The sequence below is a fragment of the Papilio machaon genome, chromosome 5 (genome assembly GCF_912999745.1).
Source record: "Papilio machaon chromosome 5, ilPapMach1.1, whole genome shotgun sequence".
In the NCBI taxonomy this organism is placed as follows: Eukaryota; Metazoa; Arthropoda; class Insecta; order Lepidoptera; family Papilionidae; genus Papilio; species Papilio machaon.
This window is the reverse complement of record NC_059990.1, coordinates 3,833,960-3,857,713: the sequence shown is the minus strand read 5'-3', so window position 1 is coordinate 3,857,713 and position 23,754 is coordinate 3,833,960. Positions and strand designations below refer to the sequence as shown.

Sequence of the window (23,754 nt, the reverse complement as noted above, 5' to 3'; positions counted from 1 at the left end):
TCTATTACACACCCACGTAACTTTTTTAATTATGGAAATACTCCGTTTTTCAATCACGTTATCCGCTTCTCATTTCCTCTTATATTGTAAATGGATAAAATGTACGTATAAATTTTATGCAATATATTATGTACAGTATTAAATTGTATATAAACAGAATCGAATAGAGATTCTAGTTAATGTTACAGTAAACTAGCGTACCTTTCAAAGGCTAATTTAAAGCGAAACATATTTTACAAATGCCAAAAGATTTACGACCACCAATCCATTTCATAGTTTAATGAGAAAAACGTTCATTTTCTCGTTGCTTCGAATGATGTATTTTCTACTATCATTTACTTCAACTTCAATAAGATAACTAAGACAATTGTGTTTGTTGGTGAAATACGAAAATTTCAGCTAGCCTTTGTATAAATACATATATCTTGAAAATGTATCTGTACCTCAAGTAATTGTTAGAGTTGATTAGTAGTTTAGACAAACGTTCGATTTGTTAGGTCTAAACCAACGATTTGGCTTCTAAATCAACTTAAGGTTCACTTTCTTGTGTAAAAAGTAATTTAAGAAATTTCATAGTCAGTGTACAGCAGCGTGTGAAATCATGTGAACATGGGACATAACATATTAAAGTATACACAATCAAATCCTCGAGTAAAAATGAAATGAGCAGTAAATCTGGGACGATATGCAAGGGAGAGACAATGTTTTATTGCCGCAGTAACCAGTTGATGAATGTTTCACTAGATATCGTCTGTTTTATGATTTAATGTGTTTTATGCCTACTTAAATTTTAATGCGTTCTGTCTTGAACAAATGCGACCGTTTTATCTTTTACATCAAGTTTTTTTCCAAAACTTTGTAGTAAATAAAAAGATACAACCATTTGATTACACTTATACGCTTTTATATAGACTGATATAGACCGTCAAGGCTATCTGAACCGACACCACACTAGCGCCCCCGGTAAGCGTCCAAAAAATGTCATAAGATCCTCTTTGCACTGTAGGTATCATGTCATTGTTTTTCTTTTGTAATTTTCTATGACTAAATAGGTTTTATATATATTCTTACAGAACCAACGGCGATAGCAGCGCCTCTCTCACCGGTTCAGATATCCTTGTTTAACTATAGTTACTTAACATAACTTTTTTGTTTTCGTACATAAATCGCTTACCACCAGTCTTAAGTATGACGCATATTTTAGATATAAAATTTAAATCACGGTTATATCAATGTATGTTTATACAATCAAGAAAAGTAATTATCAAGGTCGTAGCGAAGGGTTTTTGCATAATTATACGGGTCAAATGACAAGAGATTGAGGGATTACACTAATCAAAGGCCATGTCCGGCACCGGATGACCCTTCACCTTTCCACAGAACATATCTTCACAAAGTAAACCTTTATTGAACTACTTCAGTGCACTTACGACATTAGAGACGTGTATGAATGCTTAAAACCATATAACCTCAAAGTTTATAAGTATAATTTTAACCATTTCTTATTCAAGAATTTTCCTTGTTGGTATCACTGTCAGTTTAAACCTAACAGTTGAATATGACTACAACAAATGAGCAAGAAGACCGTACTAAATTATGATACTTCTTAAGCTACATACAAACGCAGCTGTGGTTGGCTTTAACATAAGTACAATAACCTAGGAAACTATTCATCTTGTAATCGTGTCTTCATGCTTACACAATCTATCTGAGTAGTTTCAAATGGCTTCAAAATGGAAAATTGTTTGGAAAAATGGTCTCTATAAAACGGGTCTGTTCTCACTTGTCCTTTTTTTAGGGCACGTGTCAACGTAATCTTAGGCCCCTTTGCCACTAGTACGCCTGGTGTAACTCCGGCCTCACCACTGCTGTTTGATATTGCAAAAAGGTTCTGTGTACGCCTCTTAGTGGAAGAGGGGTCTTACATTTAATGGACATCCTTAATCCACATACCTTTACATTCTCAAGTAAACCCAACATACCTAGTTTAGTATACCCTTTTTAGTAGCTCTCAAATTTTCTCTCTTAAATCTAATCTTTCTTTCAATTTAAAGGCACATATTCTGTACATGTACAAGTAAAATGTTCACTTACGAATATAAATATTAATATAAACACTAAGTTATAAAATAAGCTCACAAAATTTGTTAAAGTTACGTCCCTTGTTTGTTAATTCTTTGCCAGATATTTATCTCCGCAGCGAATTGCTATTAGCAAAATCGCTTCTAAATTTCTCGTCCTTACTTATGTGACGGTTTTAGACCTATAGAGGATTCAGTACACTAGTAGAATGATGACTACTCTTTATATATCGCTCTATTCCAAAATCTTTCCTTCAAAAACATAACAGGAGAGATTAAAAATTATTTTACGTACACATCAATATATCTAATACTTACATAACTGGGCGACAAATCACATATCACCCAAAAAGCCTTTCTGAAACGTTGAGTCTAATAAGCTTTCTTATCTTTGCCTTTATTACGTTGCCTTTCTGTGTTCACATTTCTCGCTAGACAATATTACTGTATCGAAAGAGATTTGATCCAAGAGCCAAATAACATTACCGTAAAATGATACTCGATATCCCACGATATTTCTCTCAAATTCCTTATATTTCTTTTATCGGATTATTCAGTAAGCCAATGGTAATATGAGAGCCATGATAGTGTCCGATCCGATTGTGCTATACATTCTTTATCCATTTTAAAACTTGGGGGAAATTCATTATGCAAAAATAACAAGATGCCGCAACATTAAATGAATTTTAAATAATTTTCCTGTTTGAATTGTACTTCGGAAATTAATTAAGTACTAGTCATTTTAGAGTAATAATTTTTTATATCATAAGGTGGCAAACGAACGAACGGCCACCTGAATTCACCGAAATAGCAAAGCGACCGCTGGCCGTATCATCAATTCCATCTTTCCTTCCTATGCATCCCCCCTCCTCCATCGAATCCTTATAAGAAAAGGGCGGGAAGGGAAAGAGGAGTAAAATTAGGCCTCCGACAACACACTCAACAGACGAAAAGCGGAATTGCTTCCACTTGACGCCTGTCTTATGTGTGGTCGTGGTGTTGTACCAGGCAAGTCGGCCCATTCGTGCTACATATGTTGTTGTTGCCATCAAGAAAAGGGTACATATATCTATCATAAAAAGAAACGCTCTCGTCTGACGTATGACTGTCCACAAACTATGTCGTATAAACAAACGTACAAAAAAACCATACTTTGGAAATTTTTCTCCAAAATAATTCACTCAATTTTATCTTTCGATGTATTGATTTATGAACGACAACGCCGTGGTACGCATTTACATAGCTACGACATCAATACAAACGGACGGCCGGTTCAATTTGCCTAATTGGTAGTTTGTTTAACGTCGAATGCAAGTTGGATTTACTCCGTTCAAATTAAAGCTTTAGATTTGTTAACGTAATATTAAATTTCAGCCATTTCTCCTTCCAGCTCTGCCTTAATTGACCGAATGCTTACATAAATTACTTGAAATTTTTATCAAAACACAACGACAGTACCTAATATTTTTAAATTGTCGAAGCCTTAACACACGTTATAAAATTCCATATCATCCAGTTATAATACATATTCCAAGCCATGTCAGTCCTAACGTGTTCACTGATTTCAACATCTTCTTTCATTGAACATTGTCAGATGTGGCTCGAAAAATAATGTTATTCGACAAATCTTGTTTTCGTAAGGCAAAATCTTCAGGAACATTCCATTTCTTTTATTACCATGAAAACCGTCAAAAATTCATTTGCCTTGAATCTTTAATTTTTTATAAATGTTTATAGGCAAATACTTGGTAACTTTTCAAACATAACTAATTAGAATACAGACTATGAAAAAAAATAACTCGATTATTTCACGAGTTCAGTTGAGTGTTTAAAATAAATTATTGTACACTGAGCGCTGTCAGTTTGTAACTACGTTAAATAATGGCCAACCATTTTAATGGAAAACAAAATTGAAATCCTACTTAATTAAAGCTGGGCTTAGTAGAGAACAATATTGTCAGTCGATTTAATTAAATCGTTAAGGTTAAGTAAAATAAATGATGTTTTAGAAATACATTTTAGGGTAGTTATTTATATTATTATATGCTATTTTAATACAAAAAAAATAAACAGGACAGCCCGTACCATATATAAGCAGCATAACTGCAACTATCCAAAGAGCAGCAAAATAATATTATGTTTTGTTGCAAGAAGAAAAAAATAACTTTGTTTTGGGTTAAGCACCCGGTTAACGTTCAAACTTTAGTTGAATTATAAATCTTCAAAGAATGTTTCTACTTCGGCACCTAAACTGTAACACCCTTTTCTCACGAGTCTTGAACTAAAACGTTTAACATTTGATGACAACTAGAAATATTAAATTGTGTCAAATTTTTTTGGCGAGTTGATTTCCTATCGTTTACAACAACAAAGAGAATTGTTTGCATTCAACGCACGTACGGCGGGATCCCGCAATTTGTACTGATCTGTATATCTTTTCACTGTACATCTATTTATGTTAAACAATTTACTTTGGAGAAAGACCTGCATATTAATCTTTATATTTCCTGATCTGTGTTTTGTCTCAGGCGATTTTCTATTCATTCCTTTTTTCTATCATTCCCTCATCAGATTGATTAATACCTAGTTAATAGTTAAGTATGTGAAAATTTCAGTATCATTATAACCCTAATTTTCAGTTTGTTTTTGTTGTTTTAAATGATTGATAGAGCGGAATAATAATGTCAACAAATATACAGGGTGATCCGGATAACGGGCGGTCGATCAATCAAATAAGTCGCGGGTGGGCTGCAAATTGGATGACGTTAGTGACGCGCCCTAAGTGTTTGCTGGCCCCCTACGACACGCGTTCATTTTGACGTCAAAACAATGTTTATTTCCAGTGAGCAAACTACATAAAAACCGTGGGTTTCCGAGACCAAAATCTTCTTTTAAAACATATTGTTATCTCTGTTTTGTCAAAGATAACGACAGGGATAACGATAACGATTTAATCAGATATTTTGGGCTCAGAAACCAAAGGTTATTATTGTCGAATTCGCCTGTGTAGTTCTGTTTGAAGTTTACCTATCATGAAGGTTCATACATACCTCATTAAAATCGATCAGGGATTTTTTAACATTATCAAAAGATTAGAACTTTTTAAAACTTTTTAAACGTCAGATTAATTAATCGACGTACTACTATACTTTATAGACGATTAAGATAACGTATCAAATATAAATCTCAACAGAAATCGAATTGGAAAACTTCTCAATTTAGAGGACAATTGGTCGTACCATTCAATGTTATCCCTCTTTTAGTCGTGTCGGGAAAAATAATGATTACCGGCAACGATTGGTGCTTGACAAGTGAGTGTGTGAACTAAGCATTACTATTATATGCATCTATCCACTCTGATTTAATGACAGTAGTTTGTACAAACTATTTTATTTAAAAGTAAACTGTCATTACGACGCTCTCAAAACATTAACAACATTTAGGTAGAAATTTCAAATGGAGCCCGTGCTCCCTAGACAAAATTATGGTCGTTTAAACAATTTTCATTTTTCATTTTGATTCGTTATGTACATATATTATATATATTATAACAGTTAACACGAGTTAATTTAGGTGTAACTGTGAATTTTTTTTTAACAGCAATAGTTAATGATAATGAAAAATACCACTGTTTTAATTATCTGTTTCTATGTTGACTACATTGAATTAGATAATTTGTCAGTTAGATAGTTTACTGAAATCAATAAATATCTTGACAAAATTAGATTTGAAAATCGTGTATGAACGAAGATCCCTTATCTAAGCTAAAAATCAGTGATGCCTACCTAATACACCTTTGTAAGAAAACTAGCTATCGCCTGCAACTCCGTTCGCGCAGTTTTTATAAAAAATCTTTCGTCCAGATTATTCGTTTTGATTTTATTTTATTTATTATTAAAAATCGTTGAACCGTTCTGGAGATACCTTCTAATAAATATCCATCCATCCATACATACATACATCAAAACTTTCGCATTTTTTAAATTAGTAAGATTACATAAGAATTATTCTAAACATCTTTTCGCTCAAAAAAACACAGATATTAATAAAATAATGTTATGTTCTTCTGGAACGATGTCGTTTTGATGGGATTCCATAAGATTTGAATTATGGCCAAATTATTTACTATAAGTTTTAGTTTTAATTTTTATTGAGTCATACTCACTACACCCACCAGCGACTTAGATTTTAAAAATGTGAAGTGCAATTTTCTGCCGAAGCTAGTCCAAATATATGCATTATATGGCTTCAAGTTTATTTCCTTGCTACTCCTTGCTGATAAATCACTTTATTGATGTTGGGCGTGCATGTTGCAATTTAATTGCCTCAAAAGCTTCCACACATTGGCCTGACCTTTCGTTTAGTACTGCTCATTAACCTCAAAGCTTTGATGTCGGTGACGACACTGAATGCGGTTGTATTATAATTGAAACTTAAAACCTTTCATGTTACCATAGTTATAGTCCGGGAGCCAGTGACAGATTTTCATGAACAAGTCCCTCCCAATCGAAACTTCGTAAAATGCATAAGGGACTTATACTATGAATACTGGCGACCGTCAGCTGCGACTCCGTGGGTGGGGTGGGCAGTGGCAGCTTCCCACGCATGGAGAAAAAAATTTTTTTTCAGACATTTCCTCTCATTTGAAAATTTATCAGAGTATAGTTTATGTAGTATTTTAAAGGAAAGAATTTTCTCAGTGGAAAGTTTGTCAGCTGGTACCTTGAAAGCTGTAACGCAACAGCAGCTGACATTAATTTTCATTCATAGTAGCATATAAACGATCACCAGGTAAATTTTTAGTTGAGAGGAAATCAATGAGAAAAAAAAAATTTCTATGACTATGTTTTTCTTTCAAAATACTACATAAACTATACTCTGATAAATTTTCAAATGGGACGAAATGACTGAAAAAAAAATTTATCTCCATGAGTGGGAGGCTGCCACTGCCCACCCCACCCACGGAGTCGCAGCTGACGGTCGCGAGTATTCATAGTATAAGTCCCTTATGCATTTTACGAAGTTTCGCTCGAGAAGAAATAATTGACCGAAAATGTACCTGGCTCCCGGACTATTAGAAGAATTAAAAACATTGGGCACCAAAAGCGATGAATTAAGTAAACTTTTAAAGTATGCTGTTTATCGAGACAGGTAATATTTTAAATGAAACCTTTAGAAAAACATAAGTAGTGGTAATAGGATCGCGGTCTAGTAATAAAAAGTAATAGCTATGTCACTCATACTTAACGACATTTCCTGTTCAGAGAAGGCACTTACTTTCATTTCCTTAATTTCCTACTTCAATGCTCGGCGAAATCCAAAATTGAGTTACATAGCAGTTTTGCCTTTTAACGTACCATAATGAAGGCAGTTTTGCGCAATTTATGACATTGTTTCATGAGAGTATTTAAAAATTTAATTGCAATTGAACTCGTACAGCGTAAATTAAATTACTTTTGTCTTAATGATTGAAGTTTTTCACTTTAAAAAGTTTGAATACAAGTCTAAAAACCATAACGTTTTAGCCATTTCCATTTTAGTTTGATACTAAGTAACAACTGCAATTTTATTATTTTTTTAGTTAAATACTAAAGGTTGAAATTGCAATTTAAAATGTTTAATGCATAATGTGAAAACAATTTTTAAATAATGGATTATTTTAATAAAAAATACATATGTAAGAACGAATGCCTTTTACTTAATAAATAAGCACAGGTGGGCACAGTTAATCGAAAAGTTAACTTCGTTAATCGTTAATTCGTTAATTAAAATATTAACTTCGTTAATCGTTAAAGCGTTAAATTCTCGAAAATTTAACGCAAGTTAAAGTTAATCGTTAACAGTTAACTATACCAAAATTATACATACTAATTTCACACTTTTTTGGCGACACTTGTTTAAAATAGTAATTTGACTATATATTCTATAATACATTAGTATTAGAGACAAGTATGAATGCATTATAGTATATTTCATTACGAGTGCGCAAAGAGTTCCGACAAATGTCTACCCGAGCCGAGGCGCAGCCGAAGGTGAGGGTTGACAGTAGGAACAAGTTGCAATGACAGGATTTCCGCACGAGTACCAAACAACTATTTTTAATACAGTTGCGAAAAATGAAGCAATTTAATAGAATAATAAAAACACAATAAACTCAACTAACAAAAACGTTTGGAAAATGGCGCCAACCGTAAAAGAATATGAACAGGATTTTTTTGTTTTCTTCACCCATTGTAGGTAGGCAAAGGGAACTGCCCAAACAGCCAAGTTTTCAGTAGATTATTTTTATTGATATGAAATGAAAATGAAATTTAATGAAATGAAATATAACCTAATTCATTGAATCAAATCATTAAATCTGATATTGTAACAAATTAGGAGCTTCTTTTTAGCAATATTTGCATGAATCATAAAAACTTCGTGGTTGGTTTTTTTATTTTTAATAGACTTTATTTTGACAGGTGGGAAAGAAAAAGCACGAGTAAAAAAGTGTTTTAATACAGTTGCTCAAAAAGTGGCGTATTGCAGGGACGAAGAGCGTTAGGAATGTGGGCTATTACATACTCGTAATGAAATATACTATTTCGAACCTTCTTTTGATTTTGTCCTGTTGTTCACGTTTTTCCCGGACGCTCTGATGCTTCACACTTGCACGCGAACTTCACATATATCAATTATCAACTCGTTCGTTCACTATTTGAGTCGCCGACAGTCGCCCAACATAGCTGAACTTACGAGCGTGGCGTGCCGCGTAATTTAAACAAAATGACAGCACGTCTCCAAGTTTCAAATTTAACGATTAACGGACTTTTATTAACGGAAGTTAACAAAAGCGTTAACACTTTATGAAGTTAACTTAAAAGTTAATCCGTTAAGCAAAATGTTAACTTCGTTAATTAACGATTAACGGATTAACGAGTTAATGCCCAGCTCTGTAAATAAGATTTTTATATAGATTGGCGGGTGTTCAGTCAGCTCCAGAAATTTGTCCTGCTCCTGACTGGACCAGCATTTCTTTACTATGTTAGCGGTCAAAATTCAACATAGAGAAGCACCTTCAGAAGATGATACAGAAGATCAAAGGTTGGAGTCCTAGCCATTTTATCGTCATATTAATTTGAAAGATTTGTTGACAAATGTCTGGGCAGGTGAAACTAAATAAGAGCTTGTGAAAAATCTTTGATTATGAATTACGCTCGAATTTCGACTGGGATGAGCACTAGAGTTTACTTATGTTACTCTTTGGCGACGACCACCACTTGCTTCTGTAAGTTGGTATGTATTCACTTATGTCATTTTAGGCCACGCGGCGCTAGTGTACGACTATTAAGTCTCATGTTAATTACATGTTTACAATAATATAAAAAAACATACATGTATCTTCCAAAAATTGAAGAAATGTTGTTAAATATATTGTATTTATGAAAACAGAAAAATAATGCGCCGCAATTAATGAAATCTAATGTGGACGTATGACTTTATGTGCTTTTGCCTCTCTTCAGCTGAAATTGAAATCGATTTTGATTTCGAAACAACTTTAGCAATTTTTGCTTTTGGTAGTAGTAGAACTAAGTTTATACCTTTCCTATAAGAAAATACAAACATTACCAAAACAGTGCGTTTAATGAACTTAATCGTTTGATAAGTGTATTTGTGCAAAAAATTGTAGAGAATTTGAATAAGTATTATTAGTAATACATAAATATGAGTTCTCAAATGTCGGCCACAAATTTTAATTTACTTGGAGCAAATTCGTTAAAAGATGAAATCACGATTAAAAATGTATGGAACTATAATCTGCACGAAGAATTTTATGTTATTAGACGGGTAAAACTTTTATTATAGTCCTATGTAAACCAAAATGTGTAATAATTTAGTTCTAACAAACATGGCAGAATTGAGAGATGTAGCAAGTTTACTAACAAACGATTTTATTTGAACTAAATAAATTTACTATCTGCAGGTTGTCCAAAAATATCATTGGGTGGCTATGGATACTGAATTTCCTGGGGTAGTAGCTAGGCCGATCGGAGAATTCAGATCTACTGCTGATTATCAGTATCAGTTACTGAGGTAATATTGGATGATAAAGCTAAGTACTCATGAAACAGGTACTTCACATAATTGTATGTGAATTGCCTATACAACAGTGCTGTCCTGGATAATGAACCTTGGTCCTAGACAAAGATTTCGTCAAATAGAAGTATGCTGTGTGCAGCCCAAATATCAATTTCTAATGGATGAATATGAAAGATAGATTCTTCTAGATCTTTTGTCTCTTATTATTGTATAACATCGATAAATATTAATTAATATACAAAACTGTAACCTTGTTTGTGTTTGCTTCTTGAAGGTGCAATGTAGATCTTTTGAGAATAATCCAACTGGGCCTTACATTCATGGATGAGAATGGTAGGACCCCTCCAGGCTGCACCACTTGGCAGTTCAATTTTAAATTTAATTTGCAGTAAGTATAAGGTTTTATTCAATATAATATTATTTATTAGCTTAATGTTTGTTGTTTCCTCGCCATTATAATATTGTGATTGTTTTTCAAATTTATTAAACACTAGCTTTTACCCGCGACTCCGTCCGCGCGGAATAAAAAATAGAAAACGGGGTAAAAATGTCCATTTCCTGGTTCTAAGCTATCTGCCCACCAATTTTCATTCAAATCGATTCAGCCGTTCTTGAGTTATAAATAGTGTAACTAACACGACTTTCTTTTATATATATATAGATAATCATATTTTGTGGCATTGGAAATAAATGTAAAAAGTACTTTCAGAGTTACGTTAAGTGAAAGTTAACAGTTAAGTCACATTGTTTTGATGAACAATGATGTCATATATATATCAATAAACAAATATGTTTGTTGCATTGAATTCTGCAATTATTACACATACCAATAGTCATGCAAGTACTAAATGAATGATTTTTATAAAAAAAAATGATTCCATACATTAATCTAGTATCTAGTTTTGATTATATCTTAGTAATATTATAAATGTGATTGTTTAGATGGATGGATGGATATTTGTTATTAGTTATTAGGTATTTCCATAATGTTTAAACATATCTCACTGAAAATCGACATATATGTAGAACAGTCTGGAAGAACATATATAGGCTATTAGTCACTGTCAACAGCTAGTTAATAATAAAATACCTACATCTTACCAAGTTATTCTAATTATTTCTATATACCTATATTATTAATTTTAACTTTTTTCATGTGGAAACAGAGAAGATATGTATGCTCAAGATTCAATTGATCTATTGCAAAACTCTGGATTGCAATTCCGAGAGCATGAGGAACATGGGATAGAACCGTTAGAGTTTGCAGAGTTGCTGATGACTTCAGGTATTACACACATATTTATACAAGTATATTTCTGATTACCTTCGGTAATAGTACAATTACAAGGGTTCTCAGTATAGTATAGGGTTTTATTCCTGGCCGGGGGCAAAATTTTTCGAAATTTTTCAAAAACCAAGATAATATTTGTTTTCAGGTTTCTTCAGTTTCCGGCCTATGGCGATAGACTTACGAACTGTCAAATTTGGGACTTAATTTGGTGAAAAGTAGATAGCGATTGGCTATCTCTCTCTGCCTCCCCCTTTAGGGTGAAAAGGTGTTATGTGAACATTATTTTTTCATTCTCTTTGTTTTTAGGAATTGTACTGATGGATAATATAAGCTGGCTTAGCTTCCATTCTGGATATGATTTTGGCTATTTGCTGAAGCTACTCACTGATCAGAATCTGCCTCAAGAGGAAAGTAGTTTCTTTGAAATTTTGCGTATGTACTTCCCAACAATCTATGATGTCAAAGTAAGTTCTAACATATTTATTTTTATGTTTAATTTTACTAATATTATAAATGCGAATGTTTGGATGGATGGATGGATGTTTGTTTGAAAGTATCTCCAGAACGGCTGCATGGATCTTGCTGAAATTTGTCATGTATGTAGAAATTAGTCTGAGTGGACGGAGTCGCAGGCGAAGGATAGATTTGTATGCAATGTGTTGCATTTTAGAGCTAGACTTTGTTCTTTGCTATCACTCATAATAATAATATCAATTTATTTAAACAAGAAAAAAAACACATACATCAGTTGTTCATCCTTTAAGTATATAATACTTGTAGCATAGTATTTTGTAATTAAATTAAATAAAGTTTTGTAGCTTCTTACTTATTTTTTTAGATTTGCCTTAGCATAGATTGATCTTATGTAAGGAAGCAGTTTTTTAGGTGTTTTGTTGCTGCAGTACCTGATGAAGCTGTGCAAGAACCTGAAGGGTGGACTGCAGGAGGTGGCTGACCAACTGGAGTTGCGCCGCGTTGGCCCCCAGCACCAGGCCGGCTCTGACTCCCTGCTCACCGGCATGGCCTTCTTCAAAATCAAGGAGGTAAATTGTTCGCTCTTAAGAATCATTGTTAAATAACTTTCAACCATCTTAACCAAAGGGCTGTCAAAATTTGTTCATGTATCCTAAACTAACCATAGACCTTCAACATTGATTATACAGATATTCTTCGATGGTAACATCGAGAGCACCAGCGGGCACCTGTACGGTCTGGGCGCACCCTTCGCCACCAACGCCAATAACTTCCAGGACAACGGCGACAACGGCAGCCCCTCCTGAGACGACGAGGCTGCCGCGCGCCCCGCACCCCCTGCGCGCCCCGCACCCCCTGCGCGCTCCGCACCACCTGCGCGCTCCGCACCACCTGCGCGCACCGCACACCCCGCACACCCCGCGCGCACCGCACCACATGCGCGCGCTGTGCCCTCCACCTCCCTCAACACTCAACTAAAGAAGCTGCACCTCAACGATTGAACACAGCGATTGACATAACAAAACTCTAAACAGTATTAACGTAATTTCAACAATAAATTTAAAGGATCTACTTATGTATTGGTGTATTGTGCGCGAATTATTACAATAAACGTTTTCTCCTCTTCTCTGTTCTGTTTCGTACGACATCAGTTTTATTTTTCCCAATACGACTTGTAGGTGGATAATAACTTTAGAAACAGAGACCATGTCAAATAATCATTAGTTTTCCTTCTTAATTATTTTTCGCAAATATACGCTATTCTGCGAAACGCAACACGATAAAATATTTTAATGCAAGGAAATAATTGACAGCATAAAAAATCTGTCTATGTCTGTGTATAATATCAATGAATGGTAGAAATAAAACAAGCTTTTTCTAGTATCATTTATTTAAAAAATTTCACAACACAGAACTAAAAGCATACATCTGATGGGGCGGAGTAGCGTTCACAAACAGCAAAAAAAATGGTATTACTTTATATTTGTAGAGAGTAGAATACTAAAAACTATGTAATTAAATAAAAAAAACATCTTTAAGAGAATGGAATGATTACTGTCAATAAGAAATGAAAAAAATACTTGAGTAATCTCTAAAAAGGTATAAAAACTGAGGTAAGTTATAAATATACTTGTACAGTGAACTAGTCCTAGCAATTATTGTTCACGCGGCATTGTCAGTTTCATTTTTTCTTTTTCTTATTCTTCTGACTCGCATCAGGTGTGCTCTCAGCCTTACGCTTGCTGGCGTTAGACCCTTTGCCGGTAGTATTCCCGCCGGGAGTATTCTGATTCGTAGTACCAGTCTTCTTCTTCTTCTCTGCTCTCTCTTTTTCTTCCAACTCTTGGTTTTCTCTTTCGATTAAAGTGATAAGAGTGTTGCATCTGAAAAATATGAGCCGATAATAAAACATGTTTTCAGATAACATACGGATTTTTAATTTGTTTTGTAATGCAAAAATATGTATATTAAAGGCTTTGTTAGCATTTTGAATATGTATAAATATTGGCTACCTACGATTGTGATGCCAAAATTAAAAAAATATATAAAAGTAGGAATTATTTGGTGTACTATCTGAGAAGCTCTCGGTATTCCACCTTAAAAGCGACAGTCGTTATGAACGTTTTGTAAGCATTGAAACGATAACGCGGAAACATTAACTAGGATACAGCTAATAAATAAATACAAAAAAAGTTTAGCAAACGGAGTTTGTCTAATTGCAAGGAACAAGGCAATTTTTCTGTAAGTGTAACACTACGAAAAGCCCTGACTGTACCTGCGCTGCAGCTCAACAGCAGTGCGAGACTTGAGGAACCAGTCGAAGCGGAACTGTGGCGCAGCGTGCACAGCCGCGCGCAACTCCTCGTACACATTCTCCTTGTCAAAGCCCAGCTTGTGTAGCATACACACCAGGAATCTGTATCAAGTTAATTACCGGGTTAATTAAACAGTATTGTTTTATGTACGGAAAAATAAGCTTAAATAATATAAGTCAAACATTGACGCCACTTGGTTCTGCAGAATTACTCTCAAAGCAAAATGTTTTTCGAAAGAAGTACACAAATCACCTGTCTTCTTCCTCGACGTAGTTTTTCCCCTTGTTCGTCCCATATGAGATTCTCAGCTGATGGAATGGGGCTCTGTAACGCGCCATTTTAGCATCCAACGCTTTCTTTATGGAGGCTCTTCTTTGTATCTTCGCTTCTCCTCTCTCTATTTGTCCCATGATTCTGTCAATATCTTGAAGCTCATGGCATCTCTCCCAGAATACTGCTGAATACTCCATAACCTAAACAATTATAAATTATTAATGACTCAATTTTTTTTGTTTCTTTATTTAATTCAAAAATAATTAAATACCTCTTCTGGTGTCTTCCCTTCGACGTCTTTCGCGATGTTTTCAATATCATCTCTGCCATACTTTTCATTAGCTTTAATAAACTGATTAAAGTCTCTTTTAGTCCAATTTGTAAAACCTGACAAAACAAAAATATGTTAATTTAAGTCAAATAAATGCTGGTTACTTGAAGTAAAATTTACATAGCAATAAAGAATTCTGTGAATTAAAAATATAGAAATTAAATTTCTGTTACCTTGAGTTAATAGTTGTTCTTTTTCTTGTATTTCCTCTTCTGTTAACGCCTCGGCTTCGTCGATCTTCCGTTGCTCCTCTCTCTGAATTTTAGCAGCATCCGGCCCGAGCTCAGGATTCCGAGGAACCTTGTATCTGTTCAAAGTTGTTGGATCTTTTTATTAATACATAATTTGTTTTTAATTTCACATAATTTTTTTTTTATTTCACAAAGAAAAAAAGGAAAAATTTTTAAACGTATTTCACTAACCCTAAAGTTTTTCTGTAGTGATAAATTTCCTGATCCAAAAGTTCAAAAAGTCTCGACGGGAAGAATTGGAAGTCTTGAACTATCGGCTGCTTCGGAGGTCGCGGGGCCTGCGTAAGAAAGACCTCTGTTAGTAAATTGTAACATAATAATTATTTAAAAATGAAATACAATGAATGAAACTACATTTACTAAAGACAATACCATGCATTAAGTTAATAGCAAAATATAATTATCAAAGTACTTACCTTTTCCTGATAAACAAAAAAATATAACAAAGCTTTCTACTATAAATTTTTCTAAATTATATGTTAAATAATGCAAAAATTCAGACAAATGGTATAAATAATGTGAGCCGTCATGGGACGCCTGGCAGATGTGAAACATCGTGTGTGTACAAGTAGTACACCGTACACTCTACTACACATAAAATATACATATATGTATACCTTAGTATAGCGTGGCGACCCGTCGCCACGGCAAGCGTCGCCACGCCAACAATTCGGTTTACAAGTGATCCTATAGATGTTTCACATCTAAAGATATACAAATATACATATAAGCTTTAATATATTAGGTCCTTACATATGAAATTGGCGTTTTGTATGGGTGGAAAAAAAGTCGAATATTTTTTAATATAATATATTTAATTAATCAAAGTATGAACCATTATTTTCTATGCACTTTTGCCATCTCATAGGTAGTTCATTGATCCCTTTACTAAAAAAACCAGTCGGACGGGAATCAGTAAAATCTTTGAAGACGATTTGGACTGCCCCATCGGAGTTGAATTTTTTCCCTTGCAAGAAGTTATCCAAATTTCGAAAAAAATGGTAATCTGTTGGAGCAAGGTCCGGGGAGTACGGAGGATGTCTTAGACTTTCCAATTGAAGCTCTTCTAATTTAGTAGCCGTCTGTTACGCAGTGTGTGGTCTAGCGTTGTCGTGAAGCAGCAGTGGCGTGGAGCGATTGACCAGCCTAGGTTGTTTAGCCGCTAGCTTTTCCATCATGGTTTGCAATTGCTGACAATAGACATCAGCCGTAATAGTCTGGCCAGATTTGAGAAAACTGTAATGAACAATACCGGCACTAGTCCACCAAACGCTTACAAGTAACTTTTTTGGGGTTAATTTTCGCTTGGGGCAGGATTTGGCTGGCTGGCCAGGATCCAACCATTGCGCTGAGCGCTTCCGATTATCGTAAAGAACCCATTTTTCATCACAGGTAATGATTCGGTTTAAAATACCTTCATTATTGTGCCGGTTTAGTAATGTAACGCAACAGTCGACGCGCGTTTGCCGGTTTGCTTCAGTCAATTCGTGAGGTACCCACCTTTCAAGCTTTTTAATCTTCCCAATTTGCTTCAAGTGAATTAAAACAGTTTTATCACTAACATCGCAGCCTGCAGCTAACTCGGACGTGGTTTGCGATGGATCCGCTTCCACAATAGCCTTCAACTCTTCATTATCAACTTGAGTCTCAGGCCGTCCACGGGGCTTGTTTTGCAGATCGAAATTTCCAGAACGAAAACGTTGAACCAAAAACGAACTGTGTTTTCTTTTGCAACACGACCGCCATACACATCATTCACCCTTCGAGTCGTTTCCGCAGCACTAGTGCCACCGTGGAACTCGTACTCGTAAATAATGCGATATTTTTAGTTTTCCATTTTGTAAAATGAGTGACGCAAACAGAAAAAAACAGAAGAAAAAAAACAAACGAATGACGGTCATCGAACCACAAATACATGAGTCTATAGCTGTACAAATTTGAATTTGGAATTCCTTACCAAAGAGGAGAAATTCGTGATTAAATTGGCCAGTACGAAAAACGCCAATTTCATATGTAAGGACCTAATATTATACAATACATAAAACATGGATCAAATCATTATTGACATAAAAAAAATGCAGAAAAACATATATGTAAATAGACTACAGTATAAAGAGCTAATATAACATGTAAAATGTAAATGATTTAGAAATGATCAATGATTAACTTTAATATTTAATTTAATAGATTTGTAAGTCAACATTTCATCTAATCAAGTAACATTAGCTGTTTGTATATATTTTTGAAAGCCATTCTCATATTATGATGAATTTCTTTTTTGTACTATTGTATAAGATTAATTTTTAAAAGTCACAGACTAGCACAAGATCTATGTTTAAAATAATTGGTAATAAGTTACTATTACTACAACATTTTTTAAAATTACAAAATATAATTAAATTTAGATGTTCTATGGCAACAAATAGAATACAACTTGATATGATAAATATAATAACTACCTAATTACAAATACCAATAAGTTCATTTTTTTTCCAGAGATCACCAACAACATCAAGGAGTCGCTGGGATTCTTTGGAGAGTTGGATTGGTTGGAGTGAATCCAGATCCTGCTCTTTACAACTAAGTATGTTTATCAAGCATTGATCACCTCTATAGAAGTGTGACAGCGAGACGAGAGACGAGAGACGAGAGATAGAGACAGAGACGAGAGAATGGTCCACATAAGTCCTTAGCTCTTTACACTTATTTACCTGTACCTTGGGCGCCTTTGGCTCGGACACGCGCAGAGCCTCGCGGAAGTAAGCGTCCACCGCATAGTTGGCCTTACGTTCTCTCTTCGGGGGCTCTATCCAGCTACCCACAGGGATTATTTTCTGCTTTTCCCTGTAGTCCTCGCCTACATTCATTTATTATATAAAATTATATTAATATTATAGTGTAATATGTATAAATCAAGTGTATACATTCCGCTCCATGTCCGCTTTATACTTAACCAAATTCCTGTTCTGAAGAATGATTCACATTTAAAACATAGACCAGTCTACTTTACCTTCACGATTTTAATATGTAATTTTTAATTCCTATAAACAGAGGTATTGATTGAAAATTAGTTCAATATTAAACTACTAGCTTTTACCCGCGACTCCGTCCGCGCGGAATAAAAAATAGAAAACGGGGTAAAAATTATCCTATATCCGTTTCCTGGTTCTAAGCTACCTGCCCACCAATTTTCAGCTAAATCGATTCAGCCGTTCTTGAGTTATAAGTAGTGTAACTAACACGACTTTCTTTTATATATATAAGATTAGCATCAATACTGAAATAAATGTAGCAAAGGTAAGTTTTTATTGGTACTATGTTGAAAGTGTTGTGTTTTAAGATAATTCATAAATAAGTGGTATCACCTTCAAACTGATAGACGGAGTCAGTGGTGGCACCCGGTGTGTCCATGGAGAAGGCCCGCAGCGACGACTCACCCAGACTTTCCAGTTTCTGTTTTAGTTCTTCAGTCTGCAAAAGAAAAATAAACGAGATTGATTAAATTGAAACATAACTGCCGCACGCAGACATTAAGGTTGCCCTTTGTGTAGATTTAATATAAGACATTTACACAAATGGCATTAAGTAATATTTACCCGACTCTGAGTACTGAACTCAGTATATATGTACCTTGCTTTCTCCTTTAGCCAATATAGTGTCGATATCTTCATCAGTAATCTCGGAGTCTTTAGATGAGAACACATGATTGGCTCCGTGTCTGATCATGTTGAGCATTTCGTCTTTGTTCAGCTGGTTCTTGGTATCCACCAGCCGACCAGACTGTATCACCAACTTGTCCAAACGAAGCTTCACTTCGGCTCTCTCAACGATTTTCTCTTCCACAGTATTATCTGTGATCAGACGGAAGACTCGAACCTGGAAAATATAAATATTTAGTACTTTTAATTGTGTGCTTGTTCTAATAAATATTACAACACAAACATATCATGAAATTTAACTAAACGCCTGTACAAAATGTTTTTTTTTTTTTTCAAATCAGTGGGAATAATAATTATTAATCATAGCGAAAATCTGAATTTACAAGATATTAACCTGTTTCATTTGTCCAATTCGATGTGCTCTGTCCATAGCTTGCAGATCCATCTGTGGATTCCAATCGGAATCGTAAATAATGACAACATCGGCAGAAGTCAAGTTGATACCCAAACCACCGGCTCGAGTTGACAACATGAAGACAAACTTCTCACTACCCTCTGCATTGTACTCTTCTATTTGTCTATTCCTATCTTCATGGGGAGTTTGACCATCTAGACGACAATACTGGAAATAAACGTTAAATTAATAAACAACAAAATATTGTTTTCAAAAGCCTTTGTGCCTTGTTACTTTCTTGTATATAAGCAAACACTTAATTCTACCTATATTTAATTATTTATCTAGACTTTATTTAATTAGCATTAGATGTATTGAGGAGTAGTACAGAATGTGCTGACCCATAGGCACAAAGGCAGGTTCATCATCATATGAGAATCTATATAACTAAAAATAATATTCCAAATAAAAAGAGGTTCTAATTATTTACCTTATATTGTCTCCAGTGACAATAATCTTCTAAAATATCAAGCATTCTTGTCATCTGTGAGAATATGAGCACTCTGGATCCTTGTTCGCGGAGTTTCGGCAGAAGTTTGTCGAGGATTACAAGTTTACCGCAGTTATATACAAGATGCTCATCCGTGGTATATGGTGGTCCGGGCTCAGCACCATCAAACAGATACGGGTGGTTACAACATTTACGCAACTGCATAAGAATATTTTGCAAGCGCATCTTTTCCACTTTACCAGCCCCATTCACTGAAACAAGTTTAAATTAAATATTATAAAGTATTCTATCATACAGTTGAACAATATATTTTTCTTATTGTTTAAATTTTCATTTACTGTATTGTAAAAAATAAAGACAGCACATTCAAATATGAAATATATGTCTAAATTGCATTAGGATTAGAAACCGCATGGCCAAAGGTCTGTAAATTATTTGTTTCAAACAAAACTATGTGCAAGGAATTAAAGACATTATGCCAATACTTTTACATGTCGCAATCTCATATAAAATACATCAAATCTATCTTACCAACATCAATATCCTTCATCAATACCTTAGTATACCACTCTCTTTGCATTTTACTTAAGCCAACATAAACTTTAACTTCCTTCTTGGGTTTCAATTTCTTTTCTACTTCCGACTTGAGACGTCTCAGTAAGAATGGTCTTAGAACAGCATGTAAACGAGAAACAAGCTGGTTGTCACCCAGTGCCGCATTCGTATTGAACCAAGAGTCGAAATCCTACAAATAGTAATTAAAAATACGAAGATGTAATACTTGTAGGTTAGGTGTAGAACAAGGAAAGTATTACAAAATTATCTAATACTTTCAGAGGAAAATAATATAATAATCATTAATAAATAAATATTAATATAAAAATAAATTCAAAATGTTAGACATTTTTTTTTTGTTCAAGATAGCCAACAAGTAATCTGTCAGCTTAATTCACCAAAATAGTGAATACACTGCCTATAGATATTTGCAGATGGATGGCCTACCTTTAATAGGCAGAGGAAGGAATAATTCCCTTTGTTAATCATCCCTTTTACAAAAATCCACGTCCACATCCCATCCTTTCCTTATAAGAAAAGGGAGGGAACTATGCTATTAAAATATGTTAAAAATATCATTGATAATTTATAAAACTTACATCAGAGCTATTAAATACATCGGGTAAAAGGAAATTAAGTAGCGCCCACAATTCATGGAGATTATTTTGCAACGGTGTTCCAGTCAGGAGCAATCTATTCATACTTTTAAATTCACGAAGGAGCTCTGATAGTTTCGATTTCTCGTTCTTAATGCGATGAGCTTCATCAATCACCATATAACGCCAGTTGAACTTTTTGAAAACAGATTTTTCCCTGATGATCATTTCGTAAGATGTGATACAAACATCCCAATTACCAGGCATAAGTGTTTCACGTATAAACGTATTCTGTAAAGAAAATCATAAATTATTTCACTTAATAAAACAGAAGATAGAATGATTTAAAGCAATAATAAGATGTGACAACTAGCTAAGCTATTGTAGGTAATTCCGTCATAAAATATGTAAAACAAACTCAGGCACAGAAAATGACTCACAAAACTAAACATCACAGGGTCAATCAGACAAAGTGATAAAATTTTGACATTGGTAGAGGGGCACTATAATTTAGTTTAATTTAGACCTCCAGGTCAGATAAGTTTGTGAGTCTACACTACATAAAATTTTGCTCCTTATTAAAAAATATTGTGGAAGAAGTGAAAAATTACATAATACGTAACATAATGATCAATAGTATGAACACTTCTTCAAACTTGAAACTAAAAAACCTAATAGTAAGCTATACATTTACCCTTGTCTCTTGGTCACCGATCAAGCACACAGCTCTAAGTGACGGGCACCATTTCTTGAACTCATTCATCCAATTTGTTAATGTTGACTTTGGGACAATAACAATGTGCGGTCCGGGAACATTTCTGTAAACAATTAAATATTAAAACTGAAAAGTTATTTTAAATTATAATTTTTTCCCAAAACTAGAATACTCAAATCTACATTGGAGGGAAATTAATTTTAAACATAAATAGTACTGTGGGGCTTGTTAGCTATATTCCATTTCTAATGCAGTTCATTTGACCATTTGTTCTATAAATAAAATAAAGATGTTTTTATTTTATATATTATTTAAAGCAGTAATTAGTCAATCAAGTTGTTTTCCTTCATACAAAACCAATCCAAAGTTTATAATTATGCAGTTTAGAGTTTAATTGCAATAAATCTAATTATTCTATGTTCTTGTATTCAAATATAAGAAAATTGATCTTGTTTCTTTAGTTATAATCTGTCACACAAAATCTAAGCATAATAAAATATGATACATACCTAAAATGTTTCATGTAACCCAGCAGTGATATTGTTTGTAAAGTTTTTCCAAGACCCATCTCATCAGCTAAAATTCCATTAATACCATTCTCATATAATGATATCATCCAGTTCAAACCACGGACTTGATAGTCACGCATTTCTCCATTCTTAATGTAAGGGGGAGAAGCTTCAAATCGGAAAATTGTTTTAGTTTTTGTATTTGTTTCAGCCAAAAGTTCTTCATCCTCTTCTTGCTCTGTTTTCCGATGACGATGACTATAAAAATATATTATATTCGTTTACAAAAACAATACTGTTGCTGGCTTAAATGAAAAACAGGACAAACTACAAAATCATACTTTTGTTAGTTAAAATGTATGAAAAAGTGTACTAACTCTCCAGCTGATCCAGGTAATTCTGGGTCTTTGTTCTTTTTAGGTCTCCCAGCTTTAGCTTTCGGTGGGCTACTTCCAGACTTTGGCGTATTACTCATAAAATGTGAAAAAATCTCAGTTTGTTTAAGCAAAAAATCAAATCTTTTGGAACGATCAGTTTCAATTTTACTTTCAAAATCTCCTTCTTTTCCCCTTGACGAAGTTGTGTCACTAGAAGATCCATTCTGAAATAAACATATAATATATTATCCCCGAATTGCCTCTAATGCAGTATAAAAATTGCGTTTGTAATAAAAACAAGACAAGTACAACAAAGGAGTTACAAATGTGGACACTAACTGAATTCTCTCCTGCTTCTGCAGCTTCCATTGCTTCCTCTGTGTTTGACATAGCTGAAATATAATTATATTTTAACAATGCTTAATTGGGGTGTAACTTATAAATAGTTACACACTTTTCATTTAAAATATGAAAATCAAATTATAGTAAGTCGAAAGAGCATTTTATAAAACCAATACGTCTTATTACTCTAAGTTATTGACGATTGACAAATCTAACGCCGGGCGGGCGCGAAAATCGCAGATAAAAAACACTGACTTCTATAGATATTCACTGGACTATAAATTAAAACTTCTATTTCACTCCGATTAAAGCGCCGGATGACGTTACTATCGGCTAATTTTGTATCTGTACTATTTAGTTCGAGTTTCCAACACCGCTATCTACCACTACCGTCAGCGCCAAAGTGGCGAAAGTGAAATAGGCTCAAATCACTACGAAACAAGTCTATGACACGGTAATAATAATACCGTGAGTGAGAGAGATACAGTTATACCCAATTCCTGTGACGTGACAAAGACAGGGATAACTATCTTCTGTCCCTTTCTGCGTACCAGGCTTTGGAGTTTGTTTGGAACAAAGGTTGTCCCCTACAAACAACCTAGGTTGTCCCTAACAAAGTTTGACATTCGTGCTATTTTTCGAAACTTGTGAGTACTTAGTGGCTGTAATTGTGCAAAAATATTTTGATATTACAGTTTTAGTGAGATCAAGTGTATAAAACATGGTATACTGTTGTATTGTTGGTTGTAAAAGCCGTAGTCAGCGAAAAGAGAAAAACATAACCTTTCAATCGTAAGTACTGAAACTACGCACTTATTCACATGTATTCATACAAAATAAGGAAGAAAATACAAACTAGTTGTTTTTTACAGTCTTTGTAATAACTAATATGTTAAAATACGGGTAAAATTAGCTAAAATAAAATAGTATTTTTCGAACATTATGCGCCCAAACGCAGATGTCATTTGTGTCAAATAATATACTGTAGATCTGGGAAACAA

At 34.2% G+C, this 23,754-nt stretch overlaps 2 protein-coding genes across 3 annotated transcripts; one reads left to right on the top strand and one right to left on the bottom strand.

Annotated features, from left to right (window-relative positions):
- Positions 1-9,593: 9,593 nt before the first annotated feature.
- Positions 9,594-12,808, top strand: LOC106708584 (CCR4-NOT transcription complex subunit 7). The gene is made up of 7 exons (XM_014500122.2): positions 9,594-9,908; positions 10,045-10,154; positions 10,435-10,548; positions 11,327-11,445; positions 11,758-11,915; positions 12,354-12,494; positions 12,615-12,808. The coding sequence occupies exons 1-7, from the start codon at positions 9,786-9,788 to the stop codon at positions 12,729-12,731; spliced, it is 882 nt and encodes a 293-aa protein (XP_014355608.2). The 5' UTR covers positions 9,594-9,785; the 3' UTR covers positions 12,732-12,808.
- A 551-nt stretch (positions 12,809-13,359) lies between these two features.
- LOC106708900 (chromatin-remodeling complex ATPase chain Iswi) lies at positions 13,360-23,133 on the bottom strand. Of its 2 annotated transcripts, none has more exons than XM_045678175.1 (17): positions 22,751-23,133; positions 22,412-22,635; positions 22,035-22,292; positions 21,505-21,628; positions 20,814-21,101; positions 20,191-20,404; positions 19,639-19,910; positions 19,149-19,376; positions 18,726-18,971; positions 18,461-18,566; positions 17,807-17,952; positions 15,267-15,373; positions 15,018-15,151; positions 14,785-14,900; positions 14,493-14,713; positions 14,201-14,341; positions 13,360-13,808 (listed from the first exon to the last, which is right to left on the bottom strand). In XM_045678175.1, the coding sequence occupies exons 1-17, from the start codon at positions 22,799-22,801 to the stop codon at positions 13,607-13,609; spliced, it is 3,078 nt and encodes a 1,025-aa protein (XP_045534131.1). In that variant the 5' UTR covers positions 22,802-23,133; the 3' UTR covers positions 13,360-13,606. The 2 variants fall into 2 exon arrangements, with proteins under 2 accessions (XP_045534131.1, XP_045534132.1); XM_045678176.1 differs by having other exon boundaries at positions 17,813-17,952.
- Between the last annotated feature and the right edge of the window lie 621 nt (positions 23,134-23,754).

Excerpts from the sequence above, each read along its gene's own strand:
- LOC106708584 (XM_014500122.2), top strand. The coding sequence starts at position 9,786 with ATGAGTTCTCAAATGTCGGCCACAAATTTTAATTTACTTGGAGCAAAT. Across the intron at positions 9,909-10,044 it reads AATTTTATGTTATTAGACGG|GTTGTCCAAAAATATCATTG; the intron begins GTAAAACTTTTA and ends TACTATCTGCAG. Across the intron at positions 10,549-11,326 it reads AATTTTAAATTTAATTTGCA|AGAAGATATGTATGCTCAAG; the intron begins GTAAGTATAAGG and ends ATGTGGAAACAG.
- LOC106708900 (XM_045678175.1), bottom strand. The coding sequence starts at position 22,801 with ATGTCAAACACAGAGGAAGCAATGGAAGCTGCAGAAGCAGGAGAGAAT. Across the intron at positions 22,636-22,750 it reads CAGAAGCAGGAGAGAATTCA|AATGGATCTTCTAGTGACAC; the intron begins GTTAGTGTCCAC and ends TGTTTATTTCAG. Across the intron at positions 14,342-14,492 it reads TACGTCGAGGAAGAAGACAG|ATTCCTGGTGTGTATGCTAC; the intron begins GTGATTTGTGTA and ends AACTTGATACAG.